This window comes from Zalophus californianus, chromosome X (assembly GCF_009762305.2).
Source record: "Zalophus californianus isolate mZalCal1 chromosome X, mZalCal1.pri.v2, whole genome shotgun sequence".
NCBI lineage: Eukaryota > Metazoa > Chordata > Mammalia > Carnivora > Otariidae > Zalophus > Zalophus californianus.
In genome coordinates, this window is record NC_045612.1 from 72,251,716 (window position 1) to 72,278,619 (window position 26,904).

The following is a 26,904-nucleotide window of genomic DNA, read 5'->3' on the forward strand; positions in this document are numbered from 1 at the left end:
ATAGAAATGGAATTATGTAATAAACAGCCTGTGTTTCTGGCATCCATGTTGCAGTATGTATCAGTATTTCATTCCTTCTATGGTTGCATAATATTCCATCGCATAGGTATACCACATTTTGTTTATCCATCCATCAATTGATGGGCTTTTGGGTTGTTTTCATTTTTTTTGTTATTATAAATAATTGCGCTATGATCATCCACGTACAAATTTTTGTGTGGTGAAGTATTTTCAATTTTGGGAGGTATATATGTAAGAGTGGGACTGCTGGGTCATATGATAATTCCAGGTTTAACTTTTTGAGGAACTGCCAACTTGTATTCCAAAGGGGCTGCACCATTTTACATTCCTAACAGGAATGCCTGAGGGTTCTAATTTCTCCATATCCCTCAATAATACTTGTTATTGTCTACCTTTTTTATTACAGTCATCCTAGTGAGTGTGAAATGGTATCTCATTGTGGTTTTGATTTGCATTTCCCTAATGATTAATAATTTGAGCACCTTTTCATTTGCATATCTGATTTGGAGGGATGGCTATTCAAATTCTTTGCTCATTTTTAAAAAGATTTATTTATTTTTAGAGAGAGAGAACACGAGGGAGAGAGAGCGTGCATCTGCCTGCGAGTTGGGGGGAGGGGCAGAGGGAGAGAATCTTCAAGCAGACTCCCCGCTGAGCACAAGCACGGAGCCCGCCTGGAGCTTTATCTCCCGATCCATGAGATTACAACCTGAGCAGAAACCTAGAGTTGCACACTTAACCAACATTGGGTGACTGAGCCATCCAAGCACCCCCCTTTGCTCACTTTTAATTGTGCTGACTTTTTGTCATTGAGTTGTAAGAGTTCTTTATATATTCTGCATGCTAGACTCTTATCAGACACATGATTTGCAAATTTCTCCTATTCTGTGGGTTGATTTTCACTTTCTTGATAGTTTTCTCTGAAGCACAGAAGTGTTTAATTTTAATGAAGTCCAACTTATCTATTTCTTCATTTGTTGTTTGTGCTTTTGGTGTCTTATCTAAGAATCCATTGCCAAATCCAAGACCAGCAAACTTTACTCTTCTGTATTCTTCTAATAGTTTTATAGTTGTAGCTCTCAACTTTAGGTCTTTGGTCCATTTCAAGTTAAATTTTGTATACGGTTTGAGGTAGAGTTCCAACTTCATTCTTTTCCATATGACTATCCAGTTGTCCCTGCATCATATATTGAAAAGACTATTCTTTCCCCCTATTGAATTGCCTTGGCACCTTGGCAAAAATCAATTGGCCATACATGTATGGGTTTGTTTCTGGATTCCCAATTCCAATTTATTGATTTTTTAATGAATAAATTATTTTCTCTGAAGTCTAACCTGGATCCACTCTGAGTAGAATCCATGTCACTTGGCCCACACTTATGAACTAACTTCAGTGGGGTACCATGGGTCCTTATTTAGGAAAATGAAGCCAATTAATAGGTTTCTGGGGAAACCTATTAATAGGTTACTGAGGAATGGGAGGTGTGGTGGTTGATGTATTAGGAAGACCTTTGGATTAGAATTAGCAAGACCTGGGGTTGAATGCTGCTTCTATCCAAAGCTGTGTGACTATGGGCAAGTTACTTAACTTCTTTGAGTTTTAGCTACTGTGATATGGAGATGACAACATTGTCACAGGGTTGGGGCTGGCATTAAGAGACAAAGATTGTGAAAATGGTGGCATAATCCCTGTTACACAGTAGGTACTTGACATAAAGTAGACTCAGTCTGTGCATGGTCTCATGGCTCCCTTCTTTCTGACCCACGACAGTTATGTGGGGTTAGGAGAGATGGGTGACTCAGTGGGTATCTATGCCAATTCTCACAGTTTTGCTCCTGTCTCCTACACTGTGTAGCAGTTCTGGTTCCTCTCCCTCACCTTTTCTGTCAGAGGATGTATAGAGGATGGAAGCAGAAAAGGAAAATGGCTCTCCGCAGACCAGCTTCCTGGCCGGGTTGGAGGGAAGCCCAGTAGTGAACCACAGTAATTAGAAACTAGTCATAGCCTGTTTTACATATCGAGAACTTTATTTTTTTTTTTCAAATTTTAATTTAATTTCTAGTTAGTTAACAGATAGTGTGATCTTGGTTTCAGGAGTAGACCTTTACTTTTATGGAAGAGACAGCATAACTGCATGCAAAAGTTTTTGCCCGTGTAGAACTGGGTCACAAGTGAGGGAATCCTTTCTGCTTGGATCAGGAACTACAGGTCAGGTCCCTGGTTTACCTTGTTGTATTTCCCAAATTGTAAGGAGGAGGAGGAAACAAACCATTCCTGTTCTCAACAAGGCTTCTAAGCCTAAAGCTACATCGTGATGGTGTCACTAAGGCTTGGGAGGAAGGAGCAGTGGTGTTCTTTGGCTTCTCATTGCTTTGATCAGAGAGCCGGCTGGAGTCAGGGGGCACACAAGGTCTGTGGATTTACAAGACTCTGCTTTCTAAAGTGGGTTGTTCCCTACTCTTCCTCTGCCCCTCTGGTTCCTTCCGCCAAGCCAGATTCATTAAGTACTTTCTGGCTTGGTTGGCCTCTCTCACACCTGAGATCCTCCTCTCTCCCCAAATTCTCCCTTCTGGCTGGCCCTATCTGGATCCCTCAATACTCTAGGAGTTTAGTAATGGGGGAGACCTAGTTCCTCTTATATGATTGTCAGCTCCTGGCTCTCAGGAAGGCCATACTGAACTTTGTGCTGGTCAAACAGCTTGCGCAAGGCATCGATGTAGAGTGCATGGTACTTGTCCACTGTCGTCTTGTCTGGCTTCTTAATCTTGGGGATTGGCAGGGGCTCCCCGACTATGGGGAAGGAGAAGAGACAAGTATCAGAGCCTCCCCTCCCCAATTCAAATTACCCATCCCTCAGAAGGAGCCACATACTGAAACTCAGTATCTGTGTCCCCTCCCCTTCCTTTGTTCTTTCCCTCTGCTCTAGCTCCATTCCATCCATATTCTCCAAATACCTAATCTTATGCATGCTGAAGAGAATGAGAACAAGCTCAGAAGAGTGATGAAGGAATGCTTGCGAATAAAGATGCTCTCATGGCAGCTATTAAATGGCCGCAACTCTTATCTGTTTAGTTGTCCTGCCCACCTTGCCCTCAGCCATATCCCTCTGGAATTCCCATTGCCCATCCCAGCTGTTTGCTGGGCCTCCTGGACTTGACTGATGACCTGGGTGGTGGGGGGGGAATCAACAACAAGGGTGGTCCAGAGGTATTGGAAAGCTTACCAACAGTGGTAATGGGCCGATTGAAAGGAAGGAAGCCCCAGGATTCTCGAGTGAGGCCTCGGCCATGGAAGGTACAAAAATTTAGTCCCAGGATTTTTTTGAATGTGGCCTGGAAGATTTTTTGGAAGAACCTTATCCACGTGCCCTCAGGGAATGTCTCTTGATTGTGAACCTCATTCTCTCCAAAGGAATAGGAAGGGACAAGGTATGCTCTGCAAAGAAACGAACAGAAGTATTAGCTCTCCCAGGGAGCTCCCCCCAGGAAAATCCTCTCCAAGATATGAAACTTTTCCAATCTTCGCATTATAGGACAAGAACCCAAGCACCCAAACATCTTCAGCTTTCTTGCCAGGCTCCACCCTTCCAACTGAACCCTTTGTGGGGAGCTCCTGCACCTTGTCCTCTGATAGGAAGAAACTAATCTTAGGCAACCTAACTGTTTTCATTGCACCCAGCATCCAGAGTGATCTTCCTAAACTGCGTATCTGGACATGTCATTCCTCTCTTTAAAAACTCTTCCAGAGATCCTCACTTTGTATCATGCTGCTTACCGTGGCTTTTGTGCTAGCTTCCCCTCTCCCCACCCCTTCCTTGCAATCTGCTTAGCCATACTAAGTGTGCCAAGTTGTTTCTTGTCTATGCTTCTTCGTACATTCTGCTTCCTCTGCCGGAAATGCCTTCCTTCTGTCTTCACATGGCTAATTCTATTTTGCCCTTCAGTGCTCAGCTCCAATTTCAATCTCTTGAAGAAACCTTTTTTGACTACCTCCAATTCCCTCCCCCACAATATGAATTAGGTACCCCACACTAACACTATTCTAACCCAGTTATTATAGTTATCTCCTTACCTGTCTGACTCCCTAGTTGTCTGTCAAGCTGATTGAAGGTGGGAAATTTGTCATTCATCTTTGGATCTCTAGGTCCTCGCATAGTGGTTGATATGTTGTAGGTCCCCTGAGTTCTTTCTCCCTTTTGGTCTGACTGGCAACTCCTACTAATATTTTAGCTCATAAATCAGATGTCACTCACTTATGAAACTACTTGGAGAGTGAAAGTTTTGCCATCAGTTGTTGTTCCCACAGGACTTTGTATATATCTCTATTACAGCACATCATTCATTCAACAAATATTTATTGAGCTCTTTCTATGTGTCAGCACTGGTTTAAGCCCTAGGGACACATCAGTGAACAAAATGGATTAAAAAAAAATCTCTCACAGTTTTTCTTGAGGGAAGACAAACAGTAAACAATAATAACAAATAAACAAAGAACCAGATACATAAATAAATAAAATCCGTGATATATAAGAAGATGATAAATGCAACAGGGAAAAAATAGAGCAAGATGATCAAGATAGACCTTACTGAGAAGAAACATTTGAGCAAGTACCTGGAGGAAGTAAAGGAACGAGCCAAGCAGTTATTTGGAGGAATAGTGTTCCAGGAAGAAGGGACAGCTAGAGCAAAAACCCTAAGGCAGGAGCATGTGGCTTGTTTGAGGGACAGCAAGAAGTCTACTGTAGCTCTAATAGAGTGAGCAAGGGGGAGAGCAGTGAGTGATGAGAGGTAGCTAAGGACCAGATTATTTAGGGTTTTGCAGGCCCTCGTAAAGACTTTGGCTTTTGGTCAGAGTGAAATGGGAGCCATTGGAGCATTTGGAGTAGTGACATAATCTCACATTTAATGGAATCATCCTAGCTGCAGTTGAGAATAGATTCTTGGATGTGGGGGAGGCAGAGAAAGAAGCAGGTAGAGCAGTTAGGAGACTGTAATAATCCAGGGGAGAGGTGATGCTAGTTTAAACCATGGGGGGTTATAGTTGAGATGATAAGTGGTTGGCTTCTGGATATATTTTGTAATTACATGTGCATATATCTGTTGTTCCCATGGGACTGTCAGTTTCTTAAAGGCAAGGACCAGGTCTTATTTATTTTTACATCCTTAATGCCTAGTACTATGCCTGACACACAGTGGTGTTCAGTAACTGCTGAATGAATGCATTCTATTTTTCAAACCAGATTATATGCTCTTTGGGGGCAATAACCATGTCTTCCTTATTTTTGCAATCCCCACAGCCCCAAGCCCAGTGCCTTCCTTGCCCTGGGAAGGTTTTCTGGACCTCTTAGTTAGTGGGTTGATAGAGAGTAAAGCTCCACTTCCCCAGACCCCCAGATAACTAGGCTAATGGGCAGAAGGTAAAGGTCTTTTCCTACTGTTCTTTCTCCAACTTCAAGTAAAAGAAGTGCCTACAAATGTATCTAGAGCCCTATACACAGTTAAGACACAGTGTGAAGGAGCAGAGGACAGCAATCAGAGTAAAGAGGGAGCCCCCTCTAACAGGTTTCCAAAGGAGGGAACGATTCTGGAGAGGTGCTACAGAGTACCTATGGCACCCTGACAATAGGGCACCAGAACCTGGGGACCCACCCTGTCTTCAGTGCCAACTTCACGAAACCTTTACGTTCTTTAAGGTAGATGGTAGAGGCTCCTGGCCGGCACAAGAGGGCTTCAGCAGCTCCACCCACCACAATAACCACAGCATTTCCTGCACTTTTCTGGGTCAGCAAATACTTCAAAGCCAAGCCACTCACTGGGCACACACCTGTGAAACCAAAAAGTCAAGTGGCATAACAAACTTGGTGCCTGAGATTGGGGAAAGGGGTTTCTCTGTGCTCTTCATGCTGGAGACAGTTCTGTTTCCTGACTATCATTGTTTACACTCTTCTGTCTTTGACCTCCACATCCTGGGTTAGCCCTAGTGTGAGGTTAGTCCCTAGGGTCAACTGCTTGCCTTGCGGGGGGGAGGGGAGGGTGGTCTGTGATACTATAGTTGGGCCTACATTGAGTTCCTCTGCCTGCTGTCTCTTAGATCAATAGTATCTACTCTCACCAGTCTTAGAGCTCTGGAAACTGTCCAGAGTTCGATCTCTCAGGGGTGATCAGGACTAGCCACTAGCCACCACCAACCTTCTGCTTTTCCACTTTGGCTTTGGTCCTGAACTCCAGCCTTCTGCTCCTTCTTCTGAAAAGATTCCTGGCAACTCTTATAAATGCCTGTAACTTATCCTACTGACTAACTAAACCCCTACCTCCCAGATCTTAGACAGAATCTGATGCGTGGCCGCATACTCTTGTTACTGGTCCAATGTGTTCTGGACTCATTTTCTACTAAGTCCTCTTCCAGCAGGATGTGAGATGTGGACTGTCAGGGCTTATTGGGGTTGGAGCTCTGAGGTAGGTCAAAGAATGGAATGATTTCTTATACTCACCCATTGACATCACATAGTCTCGCACAATTGGGAGCCAGAAGATCCATTCCAAGGTCCCTACGGAAGGAGTGATGGCTGGGAAAATCCGAGCAAAGCTAGTGGCCTCAGTAGCAAAGTTGATAAACACACCATAAGAGACAATGCCATGGGGGTGATTGGCAATGATATAGTTGTGTTTGGGAGAGAGGTCATGAGTCTTCACCAGCTGTTAAAGGGAGATTTAAGTCAGAGCGGTAGATACGAAGAACAAATCCCGGTTCCTTGGGATGTCATCATTGTCATAGGATTGCCAGGGGTTATGATGCTCAGAGAGGCGGACCTGGGTTTGCCACTGTGAAGAAAGGCTTCTATCCATCCATCTCCCCACCTGCCCATCCATCTTGGATGCCTACTCTGCATTACACTTTTGGGCCTTGACTTTCACTGTTGGTCACCAAAGCCTTTGAATACATGGAGCTAAGAGGGGAGAGAGAGTCTGGGCCACAAGAACCAAGGGCACCAAAAGGAAGGGTAGTTACCTTTATTGGGAAATAATTTTGAAAATACTTCCAGAGGGTCCAATTTCGTACCCAAGCTGAACGCCTACCACCTGTGGGTACAGGAGGGAAGGAAAGAGCAGGTATGATACTGCCAATCCCTCAAACCTCTCCCAGAGGTGGAGGGTTCTTCTTACATTCCTCAGGTCCACAGAAGAGGTCCCCTTTTCACACTTCCATATTTCTAGAGCACAGAGCTGTAGGTACTGTCTCTGAATCCAACCCCTAAGAAGATATAGGAGGACCCTGATCCCCTGTAGCCAGCCAGGAAAGTGATAGGAAAACATCCCAAGTTTGGGGGCACCTGCCCTGAAACCTCTTAATCCTTCCTGGGAAACCTGGAAGAGATCTCTGCTCCTGGCTGAGCTATGCTCTCCTGTATCCTTTTCCTTCCCTCTAACCCTATTTGCTTCTTTCCCCTTACCTTCCAACTTCTTTTCCTTTCCCTTTCCCCTCCTTTCCTCTTCACACCCTTTCTCTCTCTGCGTCTCCCACTCTCTCCCTCAATTTCTCTCTCCCTGTGGTTCCATCCTTGGCGCAGACAGGGACCACCAACCACTCTTCCTCTGTCTCTTACCTTGACTGTGGGTATTCCAATCATAGGCGAGCCAGGCTAAGGCAAGCACAGACAAGATCCAGAATTTAGTGAACACCAGAAAGTAGGGTATAAGAAAAACAGGAATCATTCCTGAGGGGACACAAAAGTTCAGTTTCCTTCAAGTTTAACATAATTCTAACTCCCATCTCTGCTCTATACTGAAGGAGCAGGTCAAGGCTGGTGTGAGACCCTTCTCTCCCTTTTCCCTCACAACCCCTCCCAACTCTGCTGTAGTCCAGGCCGACCTCTGTCTGAGTCCTTGGACCTGGGTCCCTTTGATGGCTGAGATCTTAACTGAGGAAAGAGCACAACCATGACATTCTCAGAGCAGGCCCTCAGCTGGGGTCGAACGACAGCTCTGCTTGGCAAGTGGCTTGGCGAGAACAGCACCTTGAACCAGTGGCTGACATCCCCATTCTGGGACCTCAGGAATTCCTTTCTAAAAGCTTGACCCTCCTTTCTTTGTGGAACTGCTAAATCAGTACATACCAGCGGAGAGGGGCTGCCTGTAGTATACAGGCTGTTTGATGCTGAGAAGAAAACACATACTTAGAAAGAGCTTTACTATGTTCAGTTTTGTCACATTCAAAATGTCTCAAAAATCCGGAAGGGGGAATATTATCTCTGTTAGCAAAGGGCCACAGTAGGCTTTGAAATATAAACATGACACAACTCACAAGCAGTGGGAATTAAATTCCATTTTAAATCTGCATTCATAGGGTGCCTGGGTGGCTCAGTCGTTAAGCATTTGCCTTCTGCTCAGGTCATAATCCCAGGGTCCAGGGATCGAGCCCCACATCGGGCTCCCTGCTCAGTGGGAAGCCTGCTTCTCCCTCTCCCACTCCCCTTGCTTGTGTTCCCTCTCTTGCTGTCTCTCTCTCTCTGTCAAATAAATAAAGTCTTAAAAGAATAAAATCAAATCTGCATTCATGAGAAAGAGGGGCTAAGTACACATACTGTAAAAGAAAAAAAGACCTAGCTAAGGGAATGACTTCTTTGGCCAGGTAACCACATTATGGTAGCTATAATTTCCAGAGAAGGGAAAGAAACTCAAGAGTTACTTAGCAGTGGGTTTGCCTCTTGCATTTTGGACATAGATGAAAATAACAGGAAAAAGATGGAGTGGGCCTTTTTTAAAAAAGTCATGTTATGGAGTAGAAGACACCTTAGTGATAGGGCTGAATTCTCTTTGCAAGAGCTGGATGAGGTGGTTGTTAGAAGCATATGCTAATTAAGTAAGAAATAGGGGTGGGAGGAATTTGACAGGAAGCTTTTCCATGGATAAATGTCCTGCGACCTCTGACCCTCATAGAAGATGAGAGTAATTTGCCAGGTAAGCTTCAGAAGAAAACTCAGCAAGAATCATTATTAATTAAAGGTAGCGCCAGTGTATCATTTCTTTTATATCTTGCTTCAAATAAATTTAGTTTGTATCCTCAGTATTTAGGACCATGCCTTGCACGCAGTAGGTGTTTAGCAAATATCTATAGACTGACTGAAAGATAAAGAACTGTTTTCTCTTTTCAGTAATAGGTAAACTTAAATGATTAGTGTTTAGGCAGCATTTGTGCTGTTTAAATGTGATGCTATTTAAAAATAGATGGATTTTGTGCCTTATATCTGATCTCTTTCAGTTATTCACAAGTCCTAATGGTAGTCTAACCAAGGGCTATACTTCCATAAACACTATCCCCCTTGTGGAATCTATTTTGAACTGCAGGTGTGGCACCTCAGGAGACCATAAATGTCCTTTGAGGACAAGTCTGCCAAATGCAGCCTGTTTGAGTGTCACTGGTGTCACAGTGATGGAAGTGCGATTTAAAGAGATAAGAGAAACAGAGGCCAAACATGGAAGAGCTAAAGCTCAAGGAAAAAGGAGTTCTGTGACAGAAAGCAAAGGTATCTGAGGCAAGAATGGTGAAGAACAGCCATTTGTGCATATGGATATGTGACCCTCCCTTAGATATCATGGCCCTGACACCAGGAGAGTCTTCCAAAATCTTGTCTGTGTTCAAGTGAGAAGTCTTAGTGTAAATTATCAAGGAAGATGTTCACATAAGGCAGGCTCTTAATTTAGTTTGTATTGAAGATGGCCAAGCGATTCTAATAGATGTGTAGTGTGGTATCTCATCGTAATTTTAATTTGCATTTCCCAAATACCTAATGATCCTTAACAGCTTTCCATGTGCTTATCTGCCTTCTGTATATCCTCTTTGGTGAGGACATATTTATTTCACTTTGGTCCATTTTCAATTGGGTCTTTTTGTTTTGTTTTGTTTTTACTGGTGAGTTTTAAGAGGTCTTTATACATTCTGGATACAAGTTCTTTGTTGGATATGCAATTTGCAGACATTTTCTCCCAGTCTGTGTTTATTTTTTTATATTGTTCTCTTAACAGGGTCTTTCTTAGAGCAAAAGCTTTTAATTTTGATGAAGTAAAATTTATCATTTTTCCCCTTTACAGATTGTGCTTTTGATGTAAAAATCTAAGAAGTTTTTACCTCACTTCAGGTCATGAAGGTTTTCTTCTAAGTTTTTTACTAAACGTTTCACAGTTTGTATTTTACATTTATGTCTGTGATCCATTTTACGTTTTTTTTTTTTAGTAAGATGTGAGCTTTTGATCAAGGTTCATGTAGTTCATATGGATATCCAGTTGTTCCAACATCATTTGTTTAAAAGACTACCCTTCCTCCATTGAAATGCTTTTGCATCTTTCTCAAAGATCAGTTGGCCATAGGAGGGTTCAAGATGTGGTATAGAAGGATCTTAAACTCACCTTCTCCCATACACAACAACTCTGCAGCTACACAAGGAACAATTCCCTCTGGAAAGGACCTGAAAGCTAACCGAGCAGAGCCTCTACGACAAAGGATAAAAGAGCCACATTGATATAGGTAGGAGAGGTGGAGACACAGTCTAGCAAGAAACCCCCACATTCAGGAAGAGTGACCACAGTTGGGAGGGGGTCTTATAATCTAGAGCTCGTCCCTAAGGAGTGAGGGGTTTGTGCCTCATTTCAGGCCTCCCAACCCTTGGGAACTGCACCAGAGAGATGAGACCCCGAAGTGTCTGGTCTTGAAAACCAACAGGGTTTACTTCAAGGAGAATGATAGGAAATGGAAAATTCACTCTTAAAAGGGCTTGCACACAGACCTGCTTGCCCTGGGACCCAGCACCAAAGCAACACTTTGAAAGGTGCCTGGACCAAATGTGGAGGAGACTCACGTATTAATTTTAATCATCTGCTGGAGAAAAAGAAACCTGTTTGAACGCTCTCCAAGGACGGAGGCACCAGTTGGTGTCATTTTTGAATTCTTCTGCTTTGTTGGTGTTGGTACTGGCAGGTGATTTTTTCACACCCTACCTCTAGCCTGCTAGCTCCAGTAGGACTGCCACCTGCCCCCCATGCACTGCAGGTGCAGCCTACCCGACGGCAGCTGGGCTGCCAAGTGCCCCACCCCCACAGTCATGGCTCACCAAGCCACGGCCAGCAAGCACATGCAGCCCATACAAAGGACACCCCTTGAGCACCTGGCTCTCTTGGCCAGGGGAAATGCATTTCTGGGCCCCCTGAGTCCAAATCAATTGGAGAGATAGTCTTTGGCAGGCTACCACCCACAGGGCACTGCACAAACAGCAGACTGAAACAAACCCCTAGTCTTCATGTGAAAAAGTTTTATTTTCTTGTCCTGAAGCTTCAGAATGAGGGGCAGGCTTCAGGTTTGCCACACATCCAGGGGATACAGAGGAATCCCTCAGGGAATACGGACAGGGAGACACCATGTTAGTGCCCTCCCTTGTCCTCCCCACAGCTGGCTGATACCACTCAGGAGCTTAAAATCTAAAGCCACAATTTTTGCAGCTGTTGCCCAGGGGACACCTCCAGAGCTTCTTGTCTGTATATCGGCAGAGTTTATATTATAGACTCACAAGACTGTAGATATTTGCCTACCTTAAAAACTGTTGCCTGAGGATCTGGTTTATAACTAGCCTGAAACTAAACAATCTGAGATCTCTCTCTTTGGAACACTGACAAGTGTTGGCTTACCCGCAACAACTGGAACCTATCAAGAACAAATCAGGCTACTTAAACAATTATAAAGGTCTGAGGAACAACCAAAAGCTAGAGAAAGGCTGAATGATAAATTTAATCTCCCACACAAGGCCACTCTTTCAAGACTGGGAGAGATAGCTGTTACATAGAAACAATCATAGAGGGTCAAGCAAAATGAAGACAGAGGAATATGTTCCAAGTGAAAGAACAAGACAAAACCCCAGGGAAAAAATCCTTAAAAATGGAGATAATCTACCTGATAAAGAATTCAAAGTAATGGCCATAAAAATGCTCACTGAACTTGAGAAGAATGAACAAACACAGTGAGAGCTTCAACAATGAGATAGAAAAAATAATAAAGTACCAAACAGAAGTCATGGGGCTGAGGAATACAATAACTGAACCGGAAAATACAGTAGAGGGGCTCAACAGCAGACTAGGTAAAGCAGAGTAAAGGATCAGTCAATTTCACAGGGAAGAAAAACTAACACCAAGCAGCAAAGAGAAAAAAGTGAAAACAAGTAAAGGTAGCTTAAGGGATTTATGGAACAATATCAAGCAGACTATTTGCATTATATGGGTCCCAAAAGGAGAAGAGGGAAAGAAAGGGGAAGAAAACTTATTTGAGAAAATAATGGCTGAAGACTTCCATAACCTAGGGAGGGAAATAGACACTCAGCTCTAAGAAGCAAAGAGTTTCAAATAAGATAAACCCAAAGAAATCTATACCAACACACATTATAATTAAAATGTCAAAAGTTAGATAAAGAGAGAGTATTAAAAGCAGAGAGAATAGCCAAAGTAATCTTGAAGAAAAGAGCTGGAGATATTACAATCTCAGATTCCAAGATACTACAAAGCTGTAGTAATCAAAACAGTATGGTCTTGGCACAAAAATAGACACATAGATCAATGGAATAGGATAGAGAGCCCAGAAATAAATCCATGCTAATATGGTCAGTTAATCTATAACACAAGAGACAAGAATATACAAGGAGGGAAAGAGCTCATCAACAAATGATGCTGGGAAAACTGGACAGCTACATGAAAAAGAATAAAACTGGACCACTTTCTAACACCATACACAAAAATAAACTTAAAATGGATTAAAGACCTAAATGTGAGACATGACCATCAAAGTCCTAGAAAAGAACATAGGCAGTGATATCTCTGACATGAGTCATAGCAACATTTTTCTAGATACATCTCCTGAGGCCAGGGAAACAAAAGCAAAAATAAACTATTGGGACTACATCAAAATAAAAAGCTTTTGCACAGCAAAGGAAACAATCAATAAAACATAAAGACAATGTACTGAATGAGAGAAGAGATTTGCAAATGACATATCCGCTAAGAAGTTAATATCCAAAATATATAAAGAACTTACATAACTCAACACCAAAAAATAATCCAAATAAAAAATGGGCAGAGGGCATGAATAGGCATTTTTCCAAAGAAGACATACAGATGGACAACAGACACACGAAAAGATGCTCAACATCACTGATCATGAGGGAAATGCGAATCAAAACCACGAGATATCACCCTATACCTGTCAGAATGACTAGAATAAAAAAGACAAGAAATAGCAAGTGTTGACAGAGATGTGGAGAAAAAGGAACCTTTGTGCACTGTTGGTGGAAATGCAAATTTGTGCAGCCACTGTGGAAAACAGTATGGAAGTTCCTTAGAAAATTAAAAATAGAATTACCATATGATCCAGTAATTCCACTACTGGGTATTTACTCAAAGGAAATGAGAAACACTAATTGGAAAAGATATATACACCTTTATGTTTACTGCAGCATTATTTACAATAGGCAAGATAGAGAAGCAACCCAAGGGTCCATCCATAGATGAATGGATAAAGAAGATGTTATATGTATATATGTATATGTGCATCTATACATGATCTTGCCATTTGTAACATGGCTGGACCTGGAAGGTATCATGCTAAGTGAAATAAGTCCGTCAAAGAAAGACAAGTACCATATGATTTCACTCATATGTGGAATTTAAGAAACAAAACAAACGAACAAAGAAAAAAAGATACCAACACAAAAGAGACTCTTAAATACAGAGAACAAACTGGTGGTCACCAGAGGGGAGATGAGTGGGGGGTGGGCTGAAATGGATAAAAAGATCAAGAGTACTTTTATCTTGATGAGTAATGAATAACATATAGAATTGCTGAATCATTATATTGTACACCTGAAACTAATGTAACACTGAATGTTAATCAATCTTCAGTGAAAAAAGAAAACAAGCAAATAAAACCAAAGTGGTGAAAGGGAGAAACGTTCAACCAAGAAAACTCTACCTGGCAAGGTTATCATTCAGATTTGAAGGAGTGGCAGAGAGTTTTTTTACACAAGCAAAATTAAGGGATTTGATCACTACTAAACTGGCCTTACAAAAAATGTTAAAGGGACTTCTTTAAGCTGAAAAGAAAAGGCACTAACTAGGAACATGAAAACATGCGAAAGTAAAAATCTACCAATAAGTGCAAATATATAATAAAGGTAGCAGATTAACCACTTAAAAAGCTAATATGAAGTTAAAAGATATTTTTTCTGTTAAGAGCAAATATATAAGTACTTCAGCTGCTCAGTGCACTGTGGGGAGTATTTTTTTAAAAAATATTTTATTTATTTATTTATTTGAGAGACAGAATGAGATAGAGAGAGTACATGAGAGGGGGTAGGGTCAGAGGGAGAAGGAGACTCCCTGCTCAGCAGGGAGCCCGATGCGGGACTCGATCCCGGGACTCCAGGATCATGAGCTGAGCCGAAGGCAGTCGCTTAACCAACTGAGCCACCCAGGCACCCTGTGGGGAGTATTTTTTAGAGTACTGCAGGGGAGCACAGCCCAGGGATGGGGCCTGGAGCAACTGGTGCTCCACTTGAGAAGCATACATGTATACTAGGCAAATATATCCTACCATGACAATCACTGTCTTTGTTACCTTTTTTTGAACAAGCATATATCCATCCTGCCTAACCCTGAGTTTTTGGAGCACCACAGTTGTCCTGGGAATTAATTGCATCTCATAGGTCATCCGACTTCCCATTTCTAAAATGGGGGTTTAGACCCTGCTGAGCACTAAAGGTAAGTAGGTCTCTTGGAGTCCACTGGTGAAGAATGTCGAGTCAAGAGACTTACTACCATGAAATCTGACTGATGGGCAGAGTGGGGAGCTCTGGAACGTGGCCTGATTGTGACCGGCCAGTAAGGATGGCCCTGAAATGTCTGTGGCCAACCTCTGATACAAGAGTGGCCCATAGTACCATTGAGATCTGCCAGCTGTGGCTACAGGTTCTCAACGGGACATTCCAGAATAGAGTAGCCCATGTTGTCTGCAGTTCTTGATGATTGAAAATGATTGAAAATAGGGGCGCCTGGGTGGCTCAGTCGTTAAGCATCTGCCTTTGGCTCAGGTCATGATCCCAGGGTCCTGGGATGGAGCCTCAAATTAGGCTCCCTGCTCAGTGGGGAGTCTGCTTCTCCCTCTGCCCATTCCCCCAACCCCACTTGTGCACGCTCTCTCTCTCTCTCTCTCAAATAATCTTAAAAAAAGAAAATTACTAAAAACACTTAAAGATATTTAAATGGTAAATCTATTGATAAAGGAATATTTATAAAAACTGAAACATAATCCTGTACTTACCTCCATGCATTAGCAATATTGACTGTAATCCTACATTAAGGAAACCACTGTGGGGTGAGTGTCCCATGGGGTGCACATTTCAAAGCTTGATTAATAGACACAGGCACCATGTTCCATCCCCATCATGGTGAGCCAAATGAATTGGCCTGGCTACCGCTGTGGTTACATGCTATAGGTTGAGCAAAATGATACCATATTTTGATGTGTGTGGGGACAACAATGTGGAAGCTAAAACTGACATATTTTATGTAAACTGTTTCTATTCTTTGATTATTAAAAATACTTTATTTATTTATTTATTTAATTTATTTATTTAGTGTGTGAGTGGGGGTAGGGGCAGAGGGAGAGAAAGACTCTCAAGCAGACTCCATGATTGAGCACAGAGCGTGACACTGGGCTCAATCTCATGACCCTGAGATCATGACCTGAGCCGTAATCAAGAGTCAGACACTGAACCAGCTGAGCCACCAAGGCGCCCCTTAAATTTCTATTTTCAATTGTTTTCTGCTAGTATATAGAAATGTGATTGATTTTTATGTGTGATCTTGTATCTTGTAACTTGGCTAACCTCCTTTGCTAGTTCTTGGAGTTTGTGTGTGTGTGTGTGTGTGTGTGTGTGTGTGTGTGTGTGTGTGTGTGTTTAATAGATTCCTTGAGATTTTCTACAGACAATCATATCATTCGGAAATTAGGGCAGTTTTTTTTCTTATTTTTCAATTTGTATGCTTTTCTTTTTTTCCTTCTTCTTGTCTTATTGCACTTGCTATGACTTTTAGTATGATGTTGAGTACAAATGGTGAGAGTGGACATCCTTGCTTTGCTGACAATCTTAGGGAGAAAACTTGCAGTCTTTCATTAAATGTGATGTTAGCTACACAGTTTTTTATAGACGCTCTTTATCAGGAAGTTTATTGAGGAAGTTTCCTTCTATTCCTAGTTTGCTGAGAGGTTTTATCATGATTGAAATGGAATTTTGTCAAATGCTTTGTCTACATCAGTTGATATGATCATGTGTTTTCTCTTCCTTTCTTAATATGGTAGTTTACACTGATTTTCAAATATTTTCACTTGCATTCCTGGGATAAAGCCCACTTGGCTGTGGTATATTATGCTTTGTATTGCTGGATTCAATTTGCTAGTGTTTAATTGAGGATTTTTGCATTTACATTTATGAGGAATATTGGTCTATAGTTTTCTTTCTTGGACCGTCTTTGTCTTGTTTTGGTATCAGGGTCTGGCCTCATAAATGAGTTGGCAAGTGTTTCTTCCTTCTTTTTATTTTCCTGGAAAGGTTGTGTAGAATCTGTGATAATATCTTCTTTAAAACGTTTGGTAGAATTTGCTGTTGAAACCAGCTGGGCCTGCCATTTTCTGTTTTGGAAGGTTTCTTATTTTCCAAACTTAAAAATTTAACTTAATTAATAGTTATGGGTTATCTATTTCATCTTGTGTGGCTTTTGGTTGTCTATGGTTTTTGAGGAAGTCTCCAAATATCATTGTTAGTTTGTCTATTTTTCTTTTCAGTTCTGCCAGCTTTTACTTCATATATATTGAAGCTCTATTGTTGGGTGCATCTACATTTGGATAGTTATATCTTCTTGGTAAATCGACCCTTTTAACCCTGGTCCTGGCTTAAAAAAATAAATTTAAACTTGTAAAGCCTCTAATTACTATTGATTACTAGCTTAAGTTAAAGATGGTACCAATATGAATCTAAGTGTGTCCTGTCTTCAAAATATCTTTGATTCATCTTACCTGCTCACTTACCCCATACAGTAATAGCCAATATTTACTGTACACTCATCATGGAAAACTAAGCGTTTTACATGCATAGTTTATTTAATCTTCAGAAAGACTCCATTAAGACAGCAACTAATCTCATTTAGTACATGAGAAGCCCAGGTTTAGAGATGTTAAATAACTACCTGAGGCCCCAAAGCTAGCTTGTGGGTGAGCCAGGGTTGAGAACTCAGACTGTTTTACTCCGGAAACTGCACCTTAACCTCTAAACTCTAATTATTTTTCCCTTTAGTCAGTTACCAATTCCTGGCAGCTCTGTTTTCCAAACAACTTTCAAATGATTCTATTCTCCACTTTCATGTTACCACCCAGTCCAAGTCACCATCATCTCTTTCCTAGATGACTTTCAATGTCTTCTAAATCTTTTTTTTTTAAGATTTTATTTATTTGAGACAGAGAGAACGAGTGAGAGAGAGCATGAGCAGGGGGAGCGGCAGGCAGAGGGAGAAAAGCAGACTCCCCACTGAGCAGAGAGCCTGATGCGGGGACTCGATCCCAGGACCCTGGGATCATGACCTGAGCCAAACGCAGCTGCTTAACTGACTGAGCCACCCAGGCGCCCCTTCAATGTCTTCTAAATAGGCTCCCCGCTTCCATTTAAGCCCCAATGCAGCTAGCATGCTAAATGCAAATCTGACTCTGTCGCTGTACAGCATTTAACCAAGAACATGGCTGGCTTGTCAAAGAGGCATTTCTGTAGCTTTGAAATTACCTCCTGGGTCTAAATTGACTGTAAATATTAAATATAAGAAGGTATGGGAATAAATGGCAATTTAATAATTCAACATCAAACGTGGCTTCCAATGACTCTTAAGGTGAAGGCTCTTAAGGTCTTGTAATCTTGGTTTTGAAGGCACTCTGTGGTGGAACCCCCTGGCCACCCCCTTGTTTTCTGCATTCCACCATACTGTTGTGTCTGTTCCTCCAACTCATTCTGCTCTCTAAGCCTCTGGGCTTCTGTGCATGCTGTCCCTTTCACCTGGAAGAATCCTTCCTCAGCTCTTTCCTGGCTAGTTCCTATTCATCTTTTTTGGCCTCAAAATAAATGTCACCATTGCAATATTTTGGAGCTCTCTTTGACTTCTTTCCCTTTCCAAAAAAATCTCTCTCCCATTCATTCTTCTGCTTCTATCTCCATTGCTACTGCTATGGTTGAAGGCTCGATCTCCTCTGGTCTGGACTGCAGTCTTTAGTCTGCTCTTTTTGCCTTCTGGTCCATTTCCCATGCTACTGCCAGATTTTTTTTTTTTTTTTAAGCACAGTCATAATGCTGTTTGCCTCAGAAACCTTCAATATTTTCCCACTGCTGGCAGAAAAAAGTCTAAACAGGTTATCCTGACATGTAAGGCCCTCCATGGACTATCCCCACACACCTTCCTAGCCTCATCTCTCACTACCTGTCCTGAAACTGCTTATGCTCTAGCCCACTATTTCTCAAAGCATTGTTCCCATACCACTGTAGGTATGCTAGGTGGTCTGAGGTGGTATATGGATGGAAAATTATTTTAATGTACAGTGAATAAAAGTGAACTTATGGTAGTGATATAAAATTTCTGTTAAAACACATTAATTTAGGGGCACCTGGGTGCCTCAGCCGGTTAAACGTCCAACTCTTAGTTTTAGCTCAGGTCATGATCTTGGGGTCCTGGGATTGAGCCCCGTGTCGGGTTCTGCACTCAGCACGGAGTCTGCTTGACTGAGGGAGGAGCCTGATGCGGGGCTCCATCTCAGGACCATGAGATCATGACCTGAGCCAAAGTCAGATGCTTAATTGACTGAGCCACCCTGGCACCCCAGAAAGTTATATTATTGATTTGTGATCTTTCTTCTTCTTCTATTTTTTAAATTATTTTTTTAAATTTTATTTCTTTGTGTCCTTTCTCTTTTCTTTTTTTACCTTCCTGTGTTTTTATTTTTATTTTTATTTATTTTTTTATTATGTTCAGTTAGCCAGCATATAGTACATCATTAGTTTTTGATGTAGTGTTCAACGATTCATTAGTTGTGTATAACACCCAGGGCTCATCACAACACATGCCTTCCTTAAAAAGACTTTATTCATTTATTTATTTTAGAAAGAGGGTGGAGGCGTAGAGGGGGAGGGAGAGGAAGAGGGAAAGAATCTCAAGCACACTCCACGCTGAGCATGGAGCCTGATGCAGGGCTTGATCCCAGGATCCCCGGGATCATGACCTGAGCTGAAACCAAGAGTTAGAGGCTTAACCGACTGAGCCACCCAGGCACCCCAGGTAACTAATTTTATTATCCTCATTTTAAATATGAAAAAAAGTGAGGCTCAGAGTGGTCAAGCTTTGGGGAAAAGAACTCCAAGCTTTAGGAAAAAAGTAGGTAGCATTTGTACCCAGAGCCATTTTAGACACTTTGTGTGTGTTAACTCATATTAAGACAGGTAGAAAAGAATGTTTTTGTCTTCCAGGAACTCACATTCTAGTGGGGAAGATTGATACCATAAATAATGGATACATTCCAGGGGCTGAAAACTATATAAGTCAGGGTTCAAATGTCATTTTTTAAAAAAGATTTTATTTATTTATTTGAGAGAGAGAACGAGTGTGAGAGCAAGAGAGATTGAGAGAATGAGTGGTGGGGAGGGGCAGAGGGAAAGGGAGGAGCAGGCTCCCTGCTGAGCAGGGAGCCCTACGACATGGGACTTGATCCCAGAACCCTGGGGTCACGACCTGAGCCGAAGACAGATGCTTAACCGACTGAGCCACCCAGGAGTCCCTCAAATGTCATTCTATGGGAACCCAAGCAGAAGACCATTCCCTACTACTGGAGAACCTAGAAAAAAGCTTTTTGTAAAGGGTAAGATTTAAGTTGAGTTTTGGAGGAAGAGCAGGATTTTGACAGAAAGATTAGTGGAGAAAAGGCCTTCCGTGCATGAGGAAGAACTCAAAGACCTGTAGATGGAGGAGTCCAAGGCTGTAACACCATAACCTGCAAAAGTACAGGGAGCATGGGAAACCATGGAATAGGAGATGGAACTGGGAAGGAAGCTGGGGAGATTAGGCCTGATGCTAGAGGGAAGATGAACCCAGTGAAAGTTACTAAGCAGAGGAGCATCATGATCATATCTGTGTATCAGGAAGATAATTTGGGATAACTATGGTAGCAAGAGAAACTGTAGGCAGGGAATCAGCTAAGAATTGCAGTAATTTAGATGAGAGGCAATGGGAACTTGAAGTAGGTTACTATTTATCAAACCAATTTGAAAGGTACTAGGAGGGAGAAATTTCAGAGTTTGCAGCTGATCAGATGTAGGGGGTGAATGAATGGTGCCTTGAAGGAGCCTGTGGGAAGACTGGGAATATATCAAAGTCTCTATTTGCCTAATTTTCTAGGATCTAGTTACTTGTCATTCTTCCTGAAGGTGTAATGAAGTCAGAACTTAGGGTGCCTGTCTCAAAAGTGGTTGTCATTTCTCTGTTGATCAAATGGCGAGGTTGGCAGTGTCTTAAATGAGGTGGGGTGGCTGGGCTCCAAGTAATGTCAATTTCTATAACAGAAAGGAAGAAAATGAACAACTATTGAGGATTTTTTTTTTTTTTTTTTGCCTCTTTGATCTTCACAATAGTCGTTAGAGGCAGATATTATGTTCTGTTTCTACAATGGGGGAGAATGAATGACTTACTTGTGAAGGTCACGTAAAAAATAAAGTGACTTACTTGCACAAGGTCACATAGCAAGCAAGTGGCAGACCTGGCCTGCCTGACTCCCAAGACTATGTCCTATCTTATGTAGTATCAGAAACCAGAGAAAGAGGGAAGGCCTAAAAAACAAACCAAAACCAAAACACACACAGAACAAACCAAACAAACAAAAGACAAAACAAAACAAAAGGATGACCAGGAGAGAGGAAAAAGAACAAGAGATGGACTTAAGGTCTCTACTGAGGAAGAAGGAATCTAGAAGAATCATCTATTTATTTTATTTTTTTAAAAAGATTTTATTTATTTGAGAGAGAGACAGAGATAGCAAGAGAGAGCATGAGCAGGGAGTAGAGAGAAGGGAGCCTGACGCGGGGCTCAATCCCAGGGCCCTGAGATCTTGACCTGAGCCGAAGGCAGACGCTCAACTGACTGAGCTACCCAGGTGCCCCAGAATCATTAATTTAATGTCAAGCCTGGTCTTGTGAGAAATATAACCATGGCAAGACCTGGCTCCTGTTCTCATGGGGCTTATTGGATAGAGGGGGCAAAGGATATAAGGGCTGTTACCTAACCTATTTTTACAAATTGCTTTGGACTTTCAGAGGTGATGTAGTCTTGGGTTGTCTAGGAAATGTTGCAGAGAAGACCTGACTTGAGCAATATCTCAAAGGAGGGGTTGTCCATGATTAGTTCAGCAAGAATGATCAAAGCATCTCTCTAGTGGAGGGAATAGTCAGAGCAGAGGTGAAGGAGTGGGAGAGTACCCTTTACATTTGTTCTGTGAATAGCCTGCCTGGAACACAAGCTTCATATAGGGGAAGAGTAGGGTGATGAGCTGGTAAAAGGTTAGAGCCAGAGAGTGGAGGAGGGCCTTGAATGCCCAGGCTAACACATTTGTACTTCACTGAGTAGGCAGTGGGAAAACACTGACTATTTTTGAGCAGGAGAGGGCTGTAATCAAAGATGTTTTCTAAAGGCTCTACTGGAAGCAAGCAGTGGAATAGATTGGAAAGGGTAGAAAGTAGAAGGTAGAGGGCCAGGAAAGAGGATATTGCAACAGTTTAGGTAGATGGTGATACAAGCCCAGAAAAGAAGAGACAGATGGAGAGCCATCCGCTAATGGAAGCTGGCCTTCAGGAGGGCTGTCAGGGCCATTGGCTAATTCTAAGGTTCATGAGTATTTGTATTTCACATCGCCCCCAAACTGTCTTTCCATTCCTCTCTTCTCACTTTTCCCCTCCTTCTTGTCCCTCTGCCCTTTTTTCTCCTCTTTCCCCCTATTTTGTCTCCCATTACTTTCAGTGACGCTCAATAATCAGCCATGATTCTGAACATCATTTGCGAAGGAGAGGCACTGAGGGAGGCTCTGAGAAAGACAGAGGAAGGAAGGAAAGCGGGTGAGAAAGAGAAGAAGGAAATTAAGAAGGGAGGGAGAGAAGAGAGAGAGGCAAGGAAGGGAGGGAGGAACACTTTTCTATATGGAGCATGTACTGTAGACCAAGCTGAGAGGATAGGGATACTGAGGCTTAGAGGGATCACAATACTTGTTGGAAGTCACACAGCTAATTGTAGTCCAAGTCTGACAAATTCCAGAATCCACGTCCTGTTCACCATGTTTCACTGTTTCTCTGTTCTGCCTTCCTGAGCTCCTCAACTTGGTGTAATGTTCTTTTCCCCCTGAAACCCTGATATTACTTCACTGTAACCCTTCCTTTCACTTACTACAGTCTGTCTTCCATTATAGTGACTTGTGTATGTGTCAGCATGATGCATAAACTGTGTATAGTGGTGGAATTAATGATTGCTTTATCTTTGTTCCTAGATAGTAAGGAGTCGGTACTTGACTCACTGTAGTCTTGACAAGGACAGTCGCTGTCTTATAATTAGTATTTGCTCTATAACTCTTGAACAGATGTGAATATCTTAGCCACCTCTATGGGCATCTCACACTGTTAGGTGTTACAGCTACCTTGGTAACCTCCAAGACCCAGGATTCATGTTGTAACTTCTAGCATAATCACTAAAATAATAGAAACAGGATGTCTAGCATCTAAACTAGTAGAGGAAGACAAATGGAATGATAATCAATTTAAAAGAAGTTGAGACAAATGGACAACAAGCAGACAGGCATACGAAAAGACGCTCAACATCACTAATCATTAGGGAAATGCAAATCAAGATCACCATGAGATATCATCACATTCATTAGGATGGTTCCTGGTAAAAAAAACAAAAAACAAAAAACAAAACAAAACAAAACAAACCCAGAAAATAAAGAGGTGTTGGAGAGAATGTGGAGAAATTGGACCCCTCGTGCACTGTCGGTGGGAATGTAAAATGGTGGAGCTGCTATGGAAAATAGTATAGCAGTTCCTCAAAAAAATGTAAAATGGGATTTCCATATGATCCAGCAATTCCACTTCTGGGAATATATCCAAAAGAATTGAAAACAGGATCTCAAGGATATATCTGAACACCTATGTTTATAGAAGCATTATTTACAATACTCACACAATGGAATATTATTCAGCCTTAACAAGGAAGGAAATCCTGTCACATGGTACAACACAGGTAGAACTCGAAGACATGGTAAGTGAAATGAGCCAGTCGCAAAAGGACAAAGAGTGCATAATTCCACTTATATGAAGTACCCAGAGGAGTCAAGTTCACAGAGATGGAAAGTAGAATGGTGGTTGCCAGGGGCTGGGGGAAGGGGAAATGGTGAGTTCTTGTTTAATGGGTAAAGAAGTTTCAGTTTCACAAGCTGAAAAGTGTTGGTGGTTGGTGATGGTTGCACAACACTGAATGTATTTCATGCTTCTAAAATGTACACTTAAAAATAGTTAAAATGATTGATTGGATGTTATGTGCATTTTACCACAATTTTTAAAAACGTTCAAAAATACAAGAGAAACAAAACATTCACATCTGTTATTAGTGTTTTCACTGAAGACATGTAGGTGCCATCATCGGTCCCTAACATCCCCACTCCACACCCCTCCAGCTCTTCCAGGATGACCGGTGCCTAGTTAAGATGGGGGTGGGCATTAGTAGGCGGCTGTTCTCCTAGGTTCTCACCTCTGGGCCCTTACATATTCAGTGTTGGATATGCCCTCTATCCTCATCCCTGTCTAGAGACAGTGTCCTTTGAGATGAGGAGAGGAAGAGAGAAAAAATAATACTTAAAAACAAATCATTTTGTGGTCAAAAAATGAAAACATTTTATTGAAGAGAGCTCCCTAGGAGAGCCAGAACAGTCTGGGCACTTGTGTTTGAATACCACAGGAAAAGGCTCTCTGGGGTGGGACAGACCCCACCCCTATAGGGATCAGCTTACACAGTTCTTCCTCTCTGGACCTCTTTTCCCTGCTCTCTAATTCCCATGTTGGCCCACTCTTTCTGGGATCCAGACTTGAAATGGTGGCTGTCACCATGATGCCAAGTCTTTGAGGACATTCCTGTGCCCCTCACTTTCCTAATTGAGGGCTGGAACTTGTCAAAGGGGTCTGTTTGAGGAAGTTAAGATAAACGCAAAGGGAAACAAAAAGAAAATATGAAAGACTAGAAACAAGTTTACAGAGATATCGCTTTAAAAAAAAAGATTTTATTTTATTTATTTGACAGAGAGAGACACAGCGAGAGAGGGAACACAAGCAGGGGGAGTGGGAGAGGGAGAAGCAGGCTTCCCGTGGAGCAGGGAGCCCGATGCGGGGCTCGATCCCAGGACCCCAGGATCATGACCTGAGCTGAAGGCAGACGCTTAACGACTGAGTCACCCAGGCGCCCCTCACTTTTTTTTTCTTAATACAGTTAGAGGTAGGCCATAGATAGACTAAGAGCTCCGCATGATTTGATTTCAATAAGGCTCAATAAGTCATCACCTTTTGGAGGTCACGGACCCCGTTGGCAGTCTGGTGAAGCCCAGGGACCCCTTCTCCTAATAATCTTAAATACCCAAAATAAAATACACAGACTTACAAAGGAAATGCATCATATTACAATGCAATTCTCAAAACATTACAAAAAAATGTGATATAGTGACCTGGGCTTCTTGGTTTATGCATTAAATAACCAGACCTAATGGTGGTTCCAATGACTACTGGAATTTTGAGGTAGTCATGAGCATAAATGAAATTTCGAGATGCCTGCAACAACTGGCATGTGAAATGCAAACCTGTGATGTCTATTACTGACAAATTCACTGGTACTGCTAACATTTCTGTGGTTAAGACCCTCTGCTCTAAGGGATTGTATAGCCTCCCATAGATTGGCACTGGCTGCCTTCAAGATGACATTTCTCCCCATCCAGGTTCTAAGCTTGGTCCTTGTAATTGGCTGCTCATGAAGTCCTAGTTTCTGGCTGGGAAAAGCTGAGAGCTCTCGACCCATTTGCCCAGCACTGATAATTGCCATGCTTTGAGTCCATTGCACAACTGGCACTTTATTAAAATTCTAATGAGTCACTCAGGCAGCTCCCAGACTTTCCAGAATTTTCTCACCATAGTTTTATACTGGAAAATCACCTTCTGCCTCCCTAGTAACACCAACTCTGTAGGTCACTACCACCTCTGCTCCCATCCCTGAATATGACTCTTTTCAGCTAGGTCAGAGAGGGATGGGCTAAATGGGTGATGGGTATGAAGGAGGGCGTTTGTTGGGATTAGCCCTGGGTGTCGTATGTAAGTGACGAATCACTAAATTCTACTCCTGAAACTAATAATCACTAAATTCTACTCCTGAAACTAATATTACACTATGTGCTAACTAACTGGAATTTAAATAAAGACTTGAAATAAAAAAAGAACGGGCAGTCCTGAGAGGGCTGCAGCGATCTTTTTTTTTTTTTTTTAAAGATTTTATTTATTCATTTGCTAGAGAGACAGAGAGAGAACAAGCAGGGGGAGAGGCAGAGGGAGAGGGAGAAGCAGACTCCCTGCCAAGCAGGGAGCCCGCTGCGGGACTCGATCCCAGGACCCTGGGATCATGACCTGAGCCAAAGGTAGACGCTTAACCATCTGAGCCACCCAGGCACCCAAGGCTATGGTTATCTTTTAAACCAGAACAACCTCAGCTTCACTCATGGCCTTCGGGCCCCTCAGTTGGAAAGAGAGAAATCTAATGAACTCAACAGTAGCCCTCTCTGCGTGGGGAGGCACAGTCCTTCCCAGAGAGAGAGGACCGACCAAATAATTTCTTTGGAGCCTTCCTCGTCTGGGGGTTCCTGGCCTCTTTCTTGGCCTGTTCCCATGTGCTCTCCAGCCCCTGGGATTCACTCACCTAAAAATATGTAGACTGGGAGCCACTGCAAGACAGACAGGGTTTGGAGGCATTCCCGAAGATCTAGTCTGGAGAGGGAGGCCATGGTCGTGGTGCTCTTCTGCTGTGGCAAGAAGCCCAAACAGAAGGCCTGCACCTCTAAAGCTGAGCTGATTATAAGGTGCTTCGCTCTAGTCTCTTATCACGGAGTCCCTTTAGCTGTTGAAGATTTGAGGCTTGACCTCACCTTTACTCCAGTCTTCCCTGTTGTCAGCCCTGACCCCGCCCCAAGCTTCCTACACATACCAGGTTTCAGATCACCCCATTTAATCTCTCTAATATCGCTCTAACATCTAGCCTTTCTGCATGTGTGTTCCATTATAACAAGGCAGATCTGGCCTTGGGGAGTTTCTGGCTGTGTGTGGGGAAGTTCCTGATGAATGAGCGCAAGAAAAGAGACCATTCTCTCCGAGACCTCCAAGAGACCTCCAAGAGGACCTCTGAAAAGCAACCTACTTCCCTGCTTAAGGAAGGAGACCTGGTGATGATACTTGTTTCTGTCCTAGATGCTGATCTTTGGCTCCTGTCTTCCCCGGAGATCTACCCAGTCAGCCTGGGCCTTTTTCTGCACAGGTAGCGAGACTTCTCAGATCCATCCTGGTGCCTCTATTCCCAGGGGCTCTGTATCAGCAGCCAGATACCATATGATAGAGCGGGAGAAGCATTACACAGAGAGCAGACCTGGGTTCCAGGCCCGTCTCCACCATGTTATTCCCGTGATGTTTTTGCAAATTGCTCTCTCTCTCG

General features: G+C 42.5%; 1 protein-coding gene across 1 annotated transcript; it reads right to left on the minus strand.

Moving 5' to 3' along the window:
* Positions 1 to 2,178: 2,178 nt before the first annotated feature.
* Positions 2,179 to 26,203, minus strand: DGAT2L6 (diacylglycerol O-acyltransferase 2 like 6). Its single transcript, XM_027608448.1, has 7 exons — positions 26,119 to 26,203; positions 7,626 to 7,736; positions 7,031 to 7,101; positions 6,513 to 6,717; positions 5,671 to 5,845; positions 3,246 to 3,457; positions 2,179 to 2,812 (listed from the first exon to the last, which is right to left on the minus strand). Exons 1-7 carry the CDS (start codon positions 26,201 to 26,203, stop codon positions 2,658 to 2,660), a joined length of 1,014 nt encoding a protein of 337 aa, XP_027464249.1. The 3' UTR covers positions 2,179 to 2,657.
* Between the last annotated feature and the right edge of the window lie 701 nt (positions 26,204 to 26,904).